Source organism: Myotis nattereri (assembly GCF_964212035.1).
Source record: "Myotis nattereri genome assembly, chromosome: 4".
In the NCBI taxonomy this organism is placed as follows: Eukaryota; Metazoa; Chordata; class Mammalia; order Chiroptera; family Vespertilionidae; genus Myotis; species Myotis nattereri.
The window spans coordinates 15,703,862-15,722,800 of NC_138079.1; the positions used below are offsets into that span (position 1 = coordinate 15,703,862).

The window sequence follows — 18,939 nt, forward strand, 5'->3', positions numbered from 1 at the left end:
GGGAGAGAGAGAGCTGGGAAACTCTGCTGAATAACTGGGGGAGGGGGAATGGACTGCTGGAAAAGTCATCCTTGACAGGCGGCAAACCCAACCAACTGTTCCGGGATAAAAAGCAACTCGGAGCAGGTGACTCCCATCTGCCCCCATCCCCTGGCCATAGGGCGCCCAAGGCCGAGGCAGAGCGAACCCGGAGCGGGGCGCGGGGCGGCGCTGCCAGTGCGGGGCGGGGGGCGCGGCGGGGCTTACCTGCTCCCCGAAGTCGATGGCTATGTTGGTGATGCCCAGGGGCACCAGGAACCGGATCAGGGGCCAGTAGTGCGTGAGCGCCGGGAATTTCACCATAGTCCCCACTGTGGGCTGACCCCACACACATCTGCCGCCGCGAAGAGACTGTGCCGGGAGGCTCAGGGCGCGCGGGCCGAGCGGGGCCTCGGGCGGCGGCGGCGGCGGCTCCTGGTCGCTGCTGCGGCGCCCTCTCCAAGCTCGGCGGCTCTAGCAGGAGATCCGCAAGCTCAAGTCCATCCCTGCTGCCCTCCCACACAACAAAGATCTGCCGGGAAAAAAAAGAGGAGGGACGGTGGCGGCGGCGGCAGCAGCAGCAGCAGAAGGCTCCGCTGACAGCGGCTCCATTATAAGCGCTCCGGGCCCGGAAATAAATAAATAACCGCGCGCACGAGGCGCCGCCGCCACCGCCGCCGCCGTGCGAAGGAAATCGGGGCGGGCGCGGAGGCGCGGACTCCGCCGGCAGCCGGAGGGTGGGAGGGTGGCGGGCTGGGGAGGAGGCCGGGCGGGCGGGCGGGAGGGAGGGAGGGAGGGAGGGAGGGCGGCTCCCTCCTTCCCTCCGCCGCCTTCGCGAGGCGCGGCCGCAGGGGGCGCTGCGCACGCACAGGCCGCGGGCAGCCGCCTCCCGGGCCACCCGCCAGCTGCCGCCTCCGCCGCGTCCGGGGGCGCGCGGGCTGGGACTCGCGGCAGTTCCCGCTGGCCCGGGGGTGGTGTCGCGCCCCGGAGCCCGAGGGCCGGGCGGGGGGAGACTGAGCAGCGGGGGCAGGAGGCGATCGGAGGCCGGAGGAAGGGGGAAGAGGGAAGGGGGAGGTCGGGCTCTGCATCCCGGTGCGGGGCTGGGGTCCCCGATCTGCGTGTGTGTGTGTGTGTGTGTGTGTGTGTGTGTGTGTGTGTGTGCGTGTGCGCCATCGGGGACCAGTGACCGGAGGGAGCGGGTTTGGGCAGCGGGGACGTGCGGAGGCGCCTGCTCCGGGCCGGGGCTGTAGTCCGATTCGGGCACACCCGGGCAAGTAGGGACCCGGGGAGACGGAGGTGCCTCTGGGGGGCCCACTGCGCCTTTTGCCCCGGGGATGCGGATCACCGTCGCCTCTGGACACACGGAGAAAGATGCTCAGGCTGGGCTGGCGCCCTGAAGGGCGTTCAGACCTGCCCCCGGCACAGTTTGCTGACAGTGAGCCGAGATTCTTCTTGATGCAGCACGGTTGTAAAAAAACAAAACAAAACTAGAAAAGTCTGTCTCTTTTGAATAAACCAGGGAAAAGAAAGACAAATCTGTTTTACAATACTGTGGCTCAGGGATTTCAGAGCAGATAAGAGCCATGCGGAGTGTTTTACATAAACTAAAACTTCAGAGCCGTCTGACAGCAAAGCCAGCATCCCTCTCTGCACCCAGCGCACTGTGACGGGGTCTGAGGCCCTGATGAATGAGAAGGGCCTGGGAGGCCGGGATATATGGATAATCCCTGTGCCTTCGCTCAATTTTTTCCTTGAACCAAAAACTGCTAAAAAGGGGGGTAGGGGGGAAACCATTAAAAGGAAGGCGTGGGGGGAGAGCCTCGTGTATGGCCATTTCACGTGCAGTTGTCACCAAGGTCCCGGCACCTAGAAGGACCTGTGGCTGGTTTAATGACGAAGCCAGTCGTGCTCCCACTGTTTTGCACTCCCCCCACTACCACAAGCATCTTTTAACGTTTAATTAGCATAATGAATTAAAGTAATTTATTATTAAAAGTAATAAAGTAAGTTTGCACCTAGGAATGTCACCTCACATTTAGCTTTGTACAGCTTGTGTCAACAGTGAGCTTGAGACCTCGACGCCCTGGTTTCAGATGTTTCGCAATTATTTGGAAGTATTATACGTTTTCCATATTTTATGCCCTTTAAGAGACCTTTTTAAAACCCACACAGTGCAAACAAAGGCCTTGAGAAAGAGGAAGCTAATTTACCTTGTGGCTCTGATGTAACCTCAAATTGCATCCTCGGTAATTAAAAAGAAATTTTGGTAATTATTTATTGTGTTACTATAAATGCGTCAAATAATTTATTGAAAAGTCTGCCCAGCAAAACAGGAAGTTCTCATGTATCGGACTCTCCTGAGTAGAAAATTCCTGAAGGGTGTGTTTTAATATAGTCAAATCTCATTTTAAATATACTAAGAGAGCTTGCTATTAAAGGAATTCTCTGGGAAGGAGTTCTTTTCTAACGCAAATATCACCTTACAGTTTATCCATTCTGTTAGTCTAGGTTTCTGTGGGTTCATTCTACCTAAAACAATCTAATTACACTGACCTTTGACTAGAATGTGGGTTGGTGAGGTCCCGGATCAATCCTCATCAAGTGCAGTTTGCTTTGGCTGGTCCCTAGACAAGGACAGGACACACGGCTGCTGCTGGCTGATGCAAACACACACCTGCGACCCAAAGGAGGAATGGTGAGAGTTCTAGTAAGTCAATGAAATATCATCAGCCCTGCTCGAGTATTCTGAAAGTGTATTTTTTTAATGAGCAATTTAAGAGTATCATCTTTGATTATGGCAAAGAGCACTTTTTAGATTTGAAAGGCCTCAATTTTAATCACACTGTGGCAGTATGTAAGTGAATGAGACATTTAGTTATTTTTTCTATCAAAGAGTCAAAATCATCTGGAGAGTATGATGCTAAGCGAAATAAGCCAGTCTGAAGAAGACAAGTACCACATGATCCCACTCGTATGTGGAGTCAAAGAAACAAAATAAACTGATGCACAAAATAGATCCAGAGACACTGAAGCATGGAATAACAGTCAAATCTCAGAGGGGCGGGAGGGTGGATGGGTAGGAAGAGATTCAGCAAAGAACTTATATGCATACTAGTATATGCATAACCCATGGACACAGACAATAGGGTGGTGAAGGCCTGAGCCGAGTCGGGGACAGGCTAGAAGAGGTCAATGGGGGGGGAGGGGGGGAGAAATATGTAATACTTTTAACAATAAAGATTTAATTTAGAAAAGAAAAAGAAAAAACTATCAAAATCAGATAGATTTCTAGGGGAATTTTTGGTCTCTCTCTCTCTTCCTCTTTTTAACTTAATAGTTGTTTGAAAAGACAACTTCAGAATATAAGTGATGATAATTAATAGGAAGTTTTCTCTCTTACCCAGAACCCTAAGAAGCCATCCCAGTCACTTAAATTAGATTCAGAGATTGTTATTTTTCAGAGGGTATAGCTTTATCTTCAATTCAAAAGTCTTCAGGTTAGATTTGATTGCTATATGCAACAGTGTAAGAAAAAAAAAGTACATTCAGTGTAGGAAAAAGTACTGGGAAAATATGCTCAACAATTAACAATGGTTATAGCCGCATTATTATAATTTTTTACTATTATTACTATCAGTACTTGTATTTTTTAATACTTTTTCTGCTTTTAACTCAATGAACATTTATACATTTATAAATAGGAAAAAGAGCTTTAAAAAATATTTACAAAGCTTCATCAGAAGTGCAAGTTAGCATTGATTTCAGAGCACAGAAAAGTTATTATCCCAGAAGCATGTTATAAATGATCAGCAATATATTATTATTTTGATGCCTTAAATTATTAACTCCAATATTCAAAGAAGCTAATACAAAAAGAGAAACTAAAAATACATATGTGTATTGTTAAAATACACGGATGCTTTCAAAATGTTGAGTTGTTAAAAAAGGAAAGGAGAAAATTTGTACGTGCTGGTATGGAGTGATCTGCAGAGTATTTTGGCACTTGAAAAAAAATGAGATGCCAGACTATAAAATTGTATGCTAGTTTTGTGGTAAAAAAGGAAAGAAATATTAATATGGTTGTGTATGCATATATGTATTTGCTAATATTTGTGGGGGGAAAAACATGGAAGTATAAAACAAAAATTTCTAAATAATTTTTAATTTAGAGGAAGAGGACATGATAGAATAGGGATGGAAGAAGACCTCTGAATGTACCTCCTTATCTACTTCCGGCTTTGAAAATGTTCATCCTATATAATAAAAGCCTAATATGCTAGGTGTCTGGTCATCTGGTCATCCGGTCATCCATTCAACCAATCAAAGCATACTATGCTAATGATATGCTAAGGCCACTCAACCACTTGCTATGACATACACTGACCACTAGAGGGAAGACACTCTGACCAGTAGGTTAGCTTGCTGCTGGGGTCTGGCCGATCTGAGCGAGAATGGCCGGACAGGCCCTGGAGCCCTCCTGCAGTCCCTCCCCAGCTGGCCCACCTCCCCTCCCTGGCCCTGATCATGCACCGGTGGGGTTCCCCGGCCTGGCCTGTGCCCTCTCACGATCCAGGACCCCTCGGGAGATGTTGGAGAGCCGGTTTCAGCCTGATCCCACAGGCCAGGCCGAGGGACCCCACTGGTGTATGAATTCATGCACCGAGCCTCTAGTGTTGTACATAAAGTTAAATGGAAAGAAAAGAATTTTGGACAGCAAACATAAATGTCATGTGTGTGTTTTATTTATTTATTTATTTATTTATTTATTTATTCCCCTTTTAATATGAGAAAAGGATTTGAGGCAGCTTTCATCAGAGCACAGATATACAGTATATATGCCTTAACCACTTTTATAAATTTTTATTTTCCTGTAATTGCTAGAAAATAAAACATTTGGGAGCCTCTTGCCAGGTCAATGATGTAACTTGACGACATTGTATATTGGCAATTATTAACTCACTCCTACATCTGAGTAGTGGCCTATGAAACAAAAGTTTGGGGATGGATTCTGCTCATGCCACTCAGAACACCACCACCATCGCCTGACTTTCAGAGCTCTGAAACAGATGCACTTTTTGTAGGTGAGCATTTGATGATTTGCTGACTTATGTTTGGCTTCTGTGGTGAAACACAGGAGGTAAGTGTGTCTGTAACCATCCTGCCCTGCAGACCTAAGGTCTGGCAATTCTTAATGAAGCCAATGAAATGCAAGATGTAACTAAGATTAAAATGTGACTACTTTTTGTTCCCCTTTTTTTCTCTTCAACTTCTGCTTTTGTTTGTTTTATTTAAGTGACCAAAATAACATAAAATGCCTGTAATTAAAAATATTTTAAATGTTTACATTTTCATTCTTACTACTTATCCAAGGTCTACTTACCTTTTAAAGTTCTTTAAACATATTGTGTCTTAAATGTTTCCTGTATAATTCTATCTCACTTTGATAATTTCTCTTCCATTTTATATTTTGGCAATCAGAGTGAGAGCTGCATTAGTCTCTATTTCTACTATATAAGTCTGATATCTATCACAAAATATTAAATTTCCTGATGTTGGGAACTATTTAAAATACTATTCTATCTTCTTTCTCCTCCCTACTTTTCACTTCCCCTCCTCAGACAATAATAGGTACTAAATAATACGTTTTGAATTGAGTTTTTAATGTTTGTTTCATTATTTTTTTGTTGATTTTTAGAGAGAGAAGAAGGGAGCGGGGGAGAGAGAAAGAAACATCGATCTGATGTGAGAGTGAAACATTGATCCCTCTACTGGGGATCAAGCCTGCAACCCAGGCATGTGACTGACTGGGAACTGAGCCAGCAACCTTTAGGTGCATAAGAAGATGCCCAACCAACTGAGCCACACCAGCCAGGGCAGTTTTTAATGTTTAATCTGCAAATTGACAAGTGTATTATCCTTTCCATTGTACATCGACAACCTTATCATTTTAATAATACATAGAAATCAGATTCTTAGCTTCTCAGACCTTACTATCCTAGAAAAGTGGTAGACAGAGAATGTTTCTTTTGATTGTTACTGTATTTAATAGAATCTATTTTTTATTTTTAGTGTTACTCATTAAATTAGAGCATTAATAGGTATTAATTCATCAGACAAATATGTAGTACAGTGTCACCTTCACATTAACCTAGTCCTATAGCATATCCCTAAATTCCTATATCCCCACCAGAGCATTTGCTTATTTCAAAATGTTCCTGGTTTTAAAATGGTATCCTGCTACTTATTACATAACTTCACTTGTGACTCAATAGATTGATTAATTAAGCAAGGTGTTAATGAAATCTCCACATAGATCAGTTAAAGTTGTTTTAATTCATTCAGCAACCTCTTTTGAGTGGCTACAGTGTGCCAGGCCTGGTGCAATGTGCTGGGTATATAGTATGGAATAAAACAAGCATAACCCCACTAAGATTGGGAATAAAAGACATGATCTCTCACTACTCCTATTCAACACCATACTGGAGGTCCTAGCCAATGCAATCAAGAAAGTAAAATAAATAAAAGGCATACACCATCGGAAAGAAAAAAATAATTTGTTATTTACAGATGATGAGATAATTCACATAGAAAATCCCAGAGATTCTATAAGAAAACTACACACTAATATGTGAGCTTAGCAAGGTCACAGGATAGATACAAAGTCAATATACAATAAATGATTGTACTTATATATACTAGCAGTAAAAAATTGGAAATTGAAATGAAAAAAGAAACAACACCCTGTCATTTACAATAGTATTAAAATCTATAAAATACTTAGGAATAGATCCACAAAACATGTACAAGCCTGTATATTGAAAACCACGAACAGTTGGACTTTAAAAAGACCTAAATAAATGGAGAGGTGTGATGTGTTAATGGATCAGAAACCTAACCATTATTAAGCTTTAATTTTCCCCAAATTGGTCTACAGATTAAACATAATCTTAATAAAAATCCTTTGGAAAAGAAAAGCAGGGGATGGAGGATAGTTAAAACAATGTGAAGAACAAATCTGGAGAATGCAGAGAACCTGATTTCAAGACTTAATCGCCACAGTGTGATGCTGGTACAGTAGACATACAAACCAGGGGAATAGCATGAGGAGTCAGAAATAGATCCTCACATATATGGCCAGTTGATTTTTCACCAAAATGCCAAGGTAATTGAATGGCGAAAGAATAATATTTTTTAACAAATGGTGCTGGGACAATTGGACATCCATATGCAAAAGAATAATCCTCAAGCCATACTTCATGTCATATATACAACTGGACAAAAATTAGATTATAGATTTAATGCAATGACAAAACTTCTAGACAAAAACATAGGAGAAAAATCTTTGTGTCTGGCCGAGGTGCTCTGGTTGAGCACCCACCTATGAATCAGGAGGTCACAGCTCGATTCCAGGTAAGGGCACATGCCCAGGTTGCAGGCTCGATCCACAGTGTGGGGCATGCAGGGGGCAGTCAATCAATGATTCCCTCTCAGCATTGATATTTCTATCTCTCTCCCTCTCCCTTCCTCTCAGAAATAAAAAAATAATAATCTTTGTGACCTTAGATTAGGGAAAGATTTCTTGGATCCAGATCAAAAGCACAAACCACATACAAAAACCATTCATTTCTCACAACTAATCTAGGAGAAGGTATATTAGTTAAGTCCCTTTGTTGAATGTAAGAGGAGTTATCTTAAACTAGCCTGAGCTGAAAAGAAGGATTTATTATAAAGACACAGGTATGTCCCACAGAACCCAAGCCTATAGCAGTTTCCCTCAGGAAAGGACTAGAACCAGGGACCAATCCAGAGGCTAAGAATGTAGGCCGGATTCTTCTTAAGAATGTGTGTTTTACTATAAAAACTCTCAACTTTCCTTTCTCCTTTGGAACACTCTCGCTATGGCCTAGCTGTGGTTCTGATTTGTGGATCCTAAGACTCCCTTGGCCTCCTGGTTCATTTAAGCTTGGTTGACAGGTGGCTGGCTTGGTAGGATTGAGTCCTTGGACCCACTGCCTTGTTGCCAGGAAACAAAAATGCAGAAAAGCACCCATGGTAGTTCACCAGGCAGACCTACACATCTGCACAGCTGAAAACGGTGGACATAGTATTTTTGGTCTTTCTGATTCCAAAGCCAGTTCTCCCAGCTACTTTCTCTTAAGTTCCTTTTGGCTTGGCCACATCCACACTGAGTTTGAGCTGGGGTTGCTGCCCAAGGTGTACTGAGCTAGGAATTGCTCAGGAAGGCAGCCCCAAATTGGACTGAGGCAGGAAAGCCTGCAGGCAGGGCTGGGGTCTGTGGCAAGGCAGGAATTGGGACACATCAGGGTGTGCTCTCTGTGGCCAAGGTCAAGATTGGACTTCAGGGAAGCTGGAGTGGCTTCACCCTGGTGGAGGCAGTGGCTGGGAGCTGCTCACAGAAAGACTTGTTTTGGTTGGAGGTGAACTTCTAGGTTTGTTTTTTGGTGAAATGCCTAACCCAAGAAATGTTCCAGTCATGTCTTACAAGACTTAGCCCCTCCAGAGAGGGTCTGGTTTTCCTGAGTCAGTGATTTTTTTCTCCCTCTGTCTAAGAATGCTGCCAGTTCGACTCCAAAAGAATGTTTTGCCCTTAGGGTAGATGGGGGCTCAGATGGCTCTGGAATGAGACAGAGTCCCCTTAGCTTGGAGTTGGGAATTTTCCAGTTCTCTCCTGGTGCTGGGCTCCAGGTGGACGTTTGATCTGAACCTGACACTAACTAACCCCATCAGCTCCTGTAGCCAGGGTGTCTACCAGACCAGGTATCCACGAGGAGCCTTATCTTGGGGTGGCTTGGCTGCCTACCAGGCCAGAGTTGTTTTGCAGGAGGCCCCATCCAAGCAGTAAAGAAAAGCATCTCATACTTGCCCCAGCATTTCCCAAGAACTCTGATTAGTGCTTTTAAGGCATGTTTACAAGGATGCATTGCTCATGTACTCACCTCTCCTTGGTGTTCCATGCAGAACATGTGGCCAAAGCTCAAAAAATGTGTAGCTCAAACCCGAGGTCAGTGTTTCAGTTCTGGTCCAGGTGTGGCCTCGATCCCCAGTATGGGATGTGCAGGAGGCAGCCACTTGATGATTCTTTCTCATCATTGATGTTTCTATCTCTCTTTCCCTCTCCCTTATCTCTCTCAAATCAATAAAAACATATTTAAAAAATGTGTAGATCAATAATAAATTAGATTTGAGAGAGCCATTGGACAGCAGTTTCCCATGCAAATTATGGGACCAGTTTATTTGGTTTGCTTTCCCAGGACTTCCCTAACTTTTCTCCCCAAAATTCCATATACTTAACTCTAAACAATCTTCAAAACAGCATAATAGTCATTAAAGGTAAGATTGAGTCTGTTTTCTGAACTCCAGATACTATCTTTGGTTACATTCCAAAGCCAGTCTTAGAGGCGTAGTTTAGAGGCAGAAATCTAAGTTTTAGCTGGAATATAAAAATGAAAGAACACATTATTGGAATTGGAAAAAAACACGTCCAGGACATTTGCTAGCTATACGAGAAGACAATTTAGTCCAACTGTCCTCCGGATGTGTGTATCTGGCAGAAGCAAACCCTGTGACAACAGAAGAGGGTTAGCCAATGACATTCCTTCTTGCCTTGGTGATCTCCATTTCTTTCTTCTTACTGTTCTTAGGTTCCAGTGCGGAGGTTTGGGTGTGACCATGGGCGATCTAGATGTTGAAGGGCCGGGAAGAAAGGCAGGATGTGTAAAGCACCTAGACAAATAATAATTAATAATAAAAATAATAAGCACATGGGCAGGTAGTATTTATCAGTGACATACTAGGTGCCATACTATACTCAGTGCTTTAATGCAGTACCTCCTCATTCATTCATCCATTCTTCATTCATTCAATTGTTCAATGGTTATTATGAGTCAAGCAGCATTCTAGGTGCCAAGGTGCCAAGGATACAGCAATGAATTAAACGAAGGCTTGCTCTCATGGAGCTTACATTCTAGTAGTGAGACAGACAACAAACAAATACACACATAATGCAAAGTAGACAAGCCCTAAGAAGAAAAATAAATCTGAGCACAGATAAAGAGGAACAGAGAGGGACCAAGGGAAGTCGTTCTGCTGAGTAGGTATCTGTCTGCTTTTCAGGCAGAGGGAATAGCAGTGCCCTGAGCCTGGAAGGGCTTGGCGTGTTGAAAGAGGGAGCAAGAGAAAGAGTGGTTAGTGAGGAGGTCCCGGGGTGGCTGGGGGTCCGAGTGGAAGGTGAAGCCATTGGAGATCATTGCACAGGGACATGTTCTGACATAGGTTTTAAAGGAATTGTCCACTTGCTGAGTGGAGGAAAGCTGGGTTGGGAGCAGGGAGGCCAATAAGGAGGCTACTACGGCATTTTCTAGGAGGGAGATGGTGATGGCTTGAAGCCATGAGCTTAATTAGAGGAGGTGAGAAAAGTGAATTCCGGAAATACCCTGAAGTTATGATGGGTGTATTTGCAGATGGATTTGGATGTCTGGTGAGAACAGGAGAGAAGGCATGTTTTGACCTGAATCCAAACTAGTAAAGCCATTTGCAGACACGGGCAGTACCAGAGGAGGAGCTGACCTGGAGATGAAAATCAAGTTTAGTGATGCTTTGTGATGCTTATTACACATCAGGTGGAAATGTCAGAGAGACAGCTGAGGGTAAATTAGTCTGGAGCTCAGAGGGGAGGCTGGAGATTAGAATCTGGTGATATCAGCAAAAACGGTGCTATGTGAAGTCATGGGCCTGGATGAGGCCATCCAGGAGTGAGAAGATACAGTACTTCAACATGTTTGGGTAGGAAATGGACAGTTGCTCAGGGGAGTTCAAAGAAGTGGGAGGAAAGCCAAGAGAAAGTGTCTATTTTAACATCAAATCAAGAAAGTGACCAACTGTGTCAAGTGCATTAATAAGTCAGATGAAGCTAGAATTGGCCACAGGGTTTAGCAACACGCATTCCATTAATCTCAAAACCTTGTGTGGTGGGTACTAGAATTATTCACACTTTATAAATGAGGAGGCAAGATTCAGAGAGGTTTAGTAACTTTGCTGGGGCTCACACCAGCCAGGCTAAGCCCAGGTCTCACAGCTCCCTGCCTGGACTATGCTGGGGACACCCATTTCCCTTCCTACTTCCAGTGTGTGAGTCGTGGACTCTTCACCTCACCTCCCAGGTAAACAGGGACAATGCTCCAAGGAAGAAGCCTATCTCTGCTCCATTTGGAGTGTGGCAGATTATTGCAAAATCTTTTGAGAGAATAATTCAAAATGAGGACAGAGAGAGGATAAGCGCATTTAAGAGAACCCTGCCTTACCACTTATCTCCAGTTTGAGCTCATGATTGCTTTATAATGTTCTTATTAGCGTGCACTTGTGTGTGTGTGTGTGTGTGTGTGTGAGAGAGAGAGAGAGAGAGAGAGAGAGAGAGAGAGAGAGAGAGAGAGAGAGAGAGAGAGAGAGAGAGAGAGAGAGAGAGAGAGAGAGAGAGAGAGAGAGACTCAAAATAAAAAGTGTTTATGCCAAAAAATGTAGTGGGGAATTTGCAGGCTTTTCTGAGAGGTTGCAGGCTACAAAACAGATTTGTGTGTGCAATCTAAACTCTTCGTGTTTGTTCTTTTCTTTTCTTCTCTTTTATGCTTAGTGCACATTAAAAAACCTAATTAGGACACTGTAGAAATAGCATAAGTAACTAAAGAATGTTATGTATTGACTGCAAAATATTTTGCACAAAAAGGCATTTTCAATTTTTGATGAAAAAAGTAGCTAATACACTGCCCTACTTTACATATATTATTTCCTGCTGGTATGCTCTTAAAATCAGTACTACATTGAACATAGATTTTCAAATCTAAGTTCCCCAATCTAAAGTTGAATGGATCTAGAGTAGGTACCTTTTACAGGCTGTAGGTGCCAATATAGTTTTTAGGTGATGGTTACAGAAGAACAGACCCTTAATTTCAGTCTGAATTAGCTTCCTAGGCTCCCTAGGCTACTCCAAATCGGGTGGTTTACAACAATAGGAATTCATGTTCTCACAGTTCTAGAGGCCTGAAGTCCAAAATCAAGGTGTCGGCAGAGCTATGCTCCCTCCGGAGCCTCCAAGGGAGCATCTCCCGGGACTCCTCCAGTTTCTGATGGCTTCAAGCATCCCCCGGTTTGTGGCCTTGAAACTAATTCTTGCCTTTGTCTTCCGGGCTTCCACCCCAGTCTCTGCCTGTCTCAGGTATGAACGCTGCCATTGGATTTAGGGCCCATCCAAAAGCCAGGATTATCTATTTCGTGATTCTCAATTATATTTGCAAAGACCCTTTTCTCTAAAAAAAGATTTCATTTACAGGTTCTGGGGCTTAGGGTTTGGATGTATATTTTGGGGGGCACTATTCTACCCACTGTATAAAAGTTGTGGGGGAAAAAAGGCACCATAATAAATCCAACTGAAAGGAACTTCACAGGGTGATCTGATCATAAATTCCTAACTGGGCAGGTCTTGGTGGGTAGTCATGCCTCAGGCATAGAACTTTTTAGTGAAAGGTGGGTGTTTGCCTTAAGCAAGCCCAGCTCATTGATTCTGTGCATGTAGGTTAGCACACCTTTGAAATGCTTATTTTTCAGACTCCTGGGAAGAGTAACCACCCTCAAGAGAACACATGACCCTGTTAACTATCCTGTAATCTAATCCCTGCCTTGCTTTCTCCCACCTTCATGTAATTACCCTTTGGTTCCCTCCTTAATTTCAAATGTGTATACGAAACTGCAAAACTGGCATTCTCCAGAAGATTTGAGATCTTGCTTCTCAGCAATTGTCATCAATTTGGCTTAAACAAACTCATAAAAATTCTATGCAGGTTTGGACGTTCTTACCTCAACAAGACAAACACTCTTTGGTAATCCTTATTTAATCCTCATAACTATGCAGTGAATTTTTGCTGTCTCTCCATTTTTTTAAATTATAATATATTTTTATTGATTTTATTTTGAGAAGAAGGGAGAGGGAGAGAGAGAGAGAGATAGAAACATCAATGATAAGAGAGATTCATTGATCGGCTGCCTCCTGCACGCCCCACACTGGGGATCGAGCCCACCGCCTGGGCATATGCCCTGACTGGGAATTGAACCGTGATCTCCTTCCTGGTTCATAAGTCAATGCTCAACCACGGAGCCACACTGGTCAGGCATGGCTCCAGTTTGTAGACCTAGCAACAGAAGCTTAGAAAGGTTAAGTGATGGACCTAAGGTCACCCATTTGTCCGGTGGTGGAACTGAGCCTTGGATGAAGGTATGTCTGGCTCCTCAGCCACATTCTTTCTAATCACTTTGGAATGACTGAATGAGTAAATGCATCTACAATGAACTTTATGTTTACCATAACCTGCAAAGCGTAGGTGGCTAATCATAGCTTTGACCCCACATGGGATCAGAGTTTGCCATTCCAAAATATGCCTCTTTGAGGATATTGATTATTTTAGGCTGGATACTTTAAGTAACAGCAGACAGGGGAGAAACTCTAAAAACTAGCAGTTATCCTTTGTAAAAGGACATCCCCATTTGGGAGGGTGTACTAGAAAGAGGAGCGTATCTAAATCCCTAGAAACTGTTTTTAATTGAGAAGGTAGGACTTAAATCTGCATAACCATCCTACGCTTGTTTACTGTGCTTTCCCCATCACCTCCCATAACTGACTTGCCCCCACCACCATCTCCTTTTGTCTTTGGCTGAAGGTAGTATTTAAGGTGATGGCTTTGGTCTTTGGCAAGTTACTCAGTTTACCTGGGCCCCTCCCGTGTATATAGGAGGTATACATATTATTAAACTTTAATTTGTTTTTCTCCTGCTCATCTATCTCATGCCAATTTTATTATTAGACCAGCCAGAAGAATCTAGAAGGGTAGAGTAAAATTTTTCCTCCCTAGCAGGCCAAATGTGCTATCCAGAGCAATGGTTCCCAGTGCTGGTCCATGGGCCAGAGTCAGCTCAGGACTAAAGATTTACCAGTCTTTAGTATAAGAATATTCTGAATATAAAATAAATTTGTTCTATTAGAGAACTGCCTTTATGCCCCGGCCAGTGTGGCACAGTTGGTTGAGCGCCATCCCATTGTCCTATGCACTGAGGGTTCGTTTATTTGATTCCTGATCAGAAAAAAATGCCCAGGTTTTGGGTTTGATTCCCTGTTGGAGGATGTGTGGGAAGCAACTGATCAATGTTTCTCTCTCACATCCATATTTCGCTCCCTCTATCTCTCCCTCTCCCTTCCTCTCTCCCTAAAAAAATCAATGAAAACATTTTTTTAAAGAACTTCCTTTATGAAAGATCATGTCCATTCTTTTCTGATATTTTTACATAATTAGTAGTGTTTTTTGTTGTTGCTGTTGTTTTTAACATTTTTACTTGGCAAAATTGACCATTTTTAGTTGGAATCCCTTTAAAAAAAAAGACTTCTGTGAGATCCCAATGCCTGGGAATGACTGTTCTAGAGACAATTAAGAAACAATCAACCAAAGTCCCTATTTAAGCACAGATAGGCAGGTGCCTTTAGTGTATGATTGTTAGGTTGCAATAAGAATTACTTCTCAGAAATATCCTTTTTCCCATCATGCTCTGCTGACTCTGAGCAGGCCTTCATAAGACACCCCCTCCCACACCAAATCCATGAGAGGAACACCCCTTTGATTTGAGCAAAATGGTTTCAAGCTTTGTCTTTTTAAAAGTTCTGCTCAAATGAGGTCCTTGGAGAGCATACATTTCTAAAGACTGAGAGCAAGGCAGCTGGAATTCCAGGCAGGAGGGTGACTGAGGGGTGAGTAGAGGGAGGAGGACAGAGCACTTCCCAGAGAGGCCAGGAGTGTTTGAGTGAGGGAACAGAGCTAGTGAGAGCAAGTCTTAAATAATGGGCATACCCAAGAGTATTGGCAATCAAGTGCACAGAGAGAAGATAAAAGAATGCGGAGGCTTTTGAGGGTATTATGCTAAATGAAATAAGTCAGACGGAAAAGGACAAAAACCATGTAATGACACTCATGTGGAATATGAAACAAAAAAAGTAATAAGTAAACAAGACAAAATAAACTCGTAGACATGGACAACAGAATTGTGATTACCAAAGGAAAAGAAGGTGGGAGAAGGGAGAAGTGGGTAAAGGGAACCAATATATGGTAACAGATGCAAATTAGATTTTTGGCCTAGTCAGTTTGGCTCAGTGGATAGAGCGTTCGCTCTCAGACTGAAGGGTCCCAAGTTCAATTCCAGTCAAGGGTACATGTCCAGGTTTTGGGATCAATCCCCAGTAGGGGGCGTGTGGGAGGCAGCCAATCAATGATTCCCTCTAATCATTGATGTTTCTATCTCTCTCTCTCCCTTCCTGTCTGAAATCAAATAAAAATATATTTAAAAAAGAAACTAGATTTTTGGTGGTGAACATACAATAGATTATACAGATATCGAATTACAATGGTGGTACTCCTGAAATATATATAATTTTATTAACCAATGTTATCTCAATAAAAAAAAAAAAAAGAAATGGGGAAAGCAAAAGTCCAAATAAAAATAAGTACAACTAACAAAACTCCCATGATGTCATAAAAAATGGGCTAGTTTCCACATGGAATTGTCAAATGACCTGATGGAATTCTTATAGTTTCTCCAATTCAGGAAGAATAGAGTCATGCAAGCTCTCTTTCTCATTGTGTTCATATCATTGCTGGTGATTAGAGTGACTGACAGGATAAATATGAGTAATTATGTTCTTCCTTACCCACACTTTACAACACACAGCCTTACCTAACAGAACTGATCTGGTACCCACAGCTACAGGAATATCCTGAGTCAAGCAGTAGATCACAAAACATAAGAGACAGTTAAGCATGTACCGTGACCCCAGAAAGGGCGTGGTATGTGCCAGGCCTCATTTTTATTGTCCCCTTGGTGAGTCATGAATGACTGTACCCAGCAAATGCTGACACACTTTCCAGCAGAATTCACCACCCTGGTAGTAAAACTACCCCTCGATGCTGAGTAGCTCAAAAGTTAAAAAGCCACCTGCATGAGGTGACAAGCATCAGAGCAACATCAGAAAGATTGCATATGACCAGACCTGGAATGATCCCGCCGCATAATGGATTTATTATGCCTCGTGTACAATCAGTCGCCTCTTTTTCTGAACCAGATAATGTTGAAATTAGCAGTGGCTAAGGATCAAATCTGGTGGCATTTCTCATTTTTAAATATTTCAATATTAGAAGGAGACAAGGACTTCTGAATGGCAGAGGAGAGGATGGCCCCGGAATATTTCTTCACTGTGAGAGACTGACCCCTAAACTTATATCTTTATTGATTTGTGGGTGAGGGTGGGATTAAAGTATTTGTAGGTTCAGAATATAGTGGATCTCCAATGAAAGCATCAAGCAAATACTCTCAGTGTCTGGCCTCCCAGGGAAGCGTTGGAGACTGGCAGTGGGATGACAATCAAGATGGAGTCTCTGTTCTCAGGGTGCTTACAATCTAGACGGGATATAAGATATGTATGTGCATAACCCTAATAAAAGGTAGGAGGTGATAAAGTGCTGGAGTGCTGGAGAGAGATACAGAGGAGGTGAGAAGGCAGGGAGTTCTCCTGGCTGGGGCAAGGAGGACAGCGTCATAGAACAGGTGGTATTTGCATTGAGCCCTCAGGGTGGGATCTAGAAGAGGACCTGAGACATTTGGGGTTGTGCTAATTAAGATTAGGGTGCATCAAGACATGCATTCCTAGAAGATGAAGCAGCATGAGTCTGAAAGCACAGAGCTTTTTTCCATGGGGTAACCTGGGCAGGCGGAAAGTAGGGCTCCTAGTGATGAGCAGTAGAGTTAGGTTGGGAGACAAGATGGGCCTAGATAGATTGTGGGAGCTTTGAAAACCAGACTGAAGACTTATATTTTGTATGTGATTATTGCAGACAATACCGCTATTTGCCAACTCAGCGGATACTACTTACTCTTTTGTTTACTTTGCTAGCAGAGCAGATCATAAACGTTGCACTTTATAGAGCATTAGCATTTATAAAATAGCTTTGTAAGTGCTTGGCTAGAGGAATGGGGTTTGAGCTGATCAGTCCTTTCTATGGACAACCCTGAAGAGACGGTGAAGGTATGACAGGAGGGAGAGAGGCCTGAGATAGCCAAAAAGACAAAATAAAGGCTGTGGAGCATAGTAGCAAGAGGACACATCTGAGAACCATCTAGAGTAAAAGAAAATTTACAAAAGTCACTTCACAAATACTGGAAAGGCAATAACTTTCTAAACAGTCTGGAATGATAACCGCATTTATTTTTATTTGATTCGTTCTAGTGGACAACTTAATTCTACCACAGAACCATGAGATCTGTACTAACCCAGGACAGTGGCCACCTAAAGGCTCTCCTCCACGCTTTCACCTATGTTGTTGGTGCACGTTAACACCTCCTTCCTACCCCGCAACAGTATCAGTAATCATGGACTATAGTGGGTTGAATTGTGTGCACACCCAAAAGATACAGTATGTTCAAGTATATCCAGAGATACCTGTGGATGTGATCTTATTTGCAAATAGCGTCTTTGTATATATAATCAAGTTGAGAGGAGGTATAAGAGAGTAGATCCTAAGAGTTCTCATCACAAGGCAAAAAATAATTCTTTTCTTTTTGTGTTTGTGTTTCTATGAGAGGATGTCAGCTAAACTTACCATGGTAATCACTTTACAATATATGTTAAATCAACACATTTGGCACACTTTAAACTTACACAGTGCTGTATATCAATTATATCTCAATAAAACTGGAAAGAAAATGTTAAGGTCGCACTGAGTGAGGTGAGCCTTTATTCCAATGACTGCTGTCACTAGCAGAAAGGAAGGTTTGGACGCAGAGACAGAACAGACAACAGGGAGGAAGGCATGTGAGGCAGAGGCCAATGGAGGCAGAAGCTGGTGTTATTCTGCCACAAGCCAAGCAAGAAACGCCAAGAGCTGCCACACCGTCAGAAGTGAGAAGAGGCGAGAAAGGATTCTTCCCTAAAGCCTTCAAAGGAAGTGTGGTCCTGCTGAGGTCAGGCATGTAGAACTTTGAGAGAATACATCTCAGTGAAGTCATCCAGTTTTGGTCATTTGTTATGACAGTCCTAGGAAACTAACACATAGACAATCCCTGCAATTAAAAGGCAAAGGTTGTCATTCTTAATGATAAATAACCTATATATTACTTGTAAAAGACACATTTTAAATACAAAAACACAGATAAACTGAATGTCAACAAATCGAGAATAATATACCACACAAACACCAGCCGGTCGAAGGCTGTTGTGGTGATATTAGGATCAAACCAGGTAGATTAGGTAAGAGGAAATATCTCACTGATAAAATAAGTTATTCGACAGAAACACATGACAATCCTAAATTGTATACACCTAATAGCATGCCTTTAAACCATATGAAGCCAATATTAGCAGAACTAGAAGGACAAATAACGATCCACATTAGAGTTGTAGATATTGTTGCACATATCTCTCAGTAACTGATGGAATAAGCAGTGTGGACAAAACATGGGGTTCTATGGAAAGTGAAGTCAAACAGTGATTTGATCATAAATTCCTAACTGGGCAGATCATGATGGGTAGTCATGCCCCAGGCCTGTAACTTCTTTATGTAAAAGGCCTATCTTTGCCTTAAGCAAGGCCTGTCCAATTGTTTCTTTGAAATACCCCCTTTCAGACCCACCAAGAGAACACATAATCTTAACTCCCTTATAATCCTATTTCTAAATTTCTTCCTCCCCCCTTCACATAATCTTCCTTAGATTCCCTCTGTCATTTCAAATGCATAAAAGAAGCTGCAAGCTGTAATTATCCAAAACACTTATCTCAGTCTGTTGAAATCTTGCTTCCTATCCTCTTCCTGGCTCAAGTAA

General features: G+C 42.9%; 1 protein-coding gene across 1 annotated transcript in view; it reads right to left on the minus strand.

Annotated features, from left to right (window-relative positions):
• Positions 1 to 861, minus strand: part of ANKH (ANKH inorganic pyrophosphate transport regulator) — a 116,469-nt gene extending 115,608 nt beyond the window's left edge. Inside the window, exon 1 of the mRNA XM_081089812.1 lies at positions 247 to 861. Coding sequence (XP_080945938.1) covers positions 247 to 342 — 96 coding nt within the window. The 5' untranslated portion in view covers positions 343 to 861. The remainder of the gene's footprint in view (positions 1 to 246) is intronic.
• Positions 862 to 18,939: the final 18,078 nt, after the last annotated feature.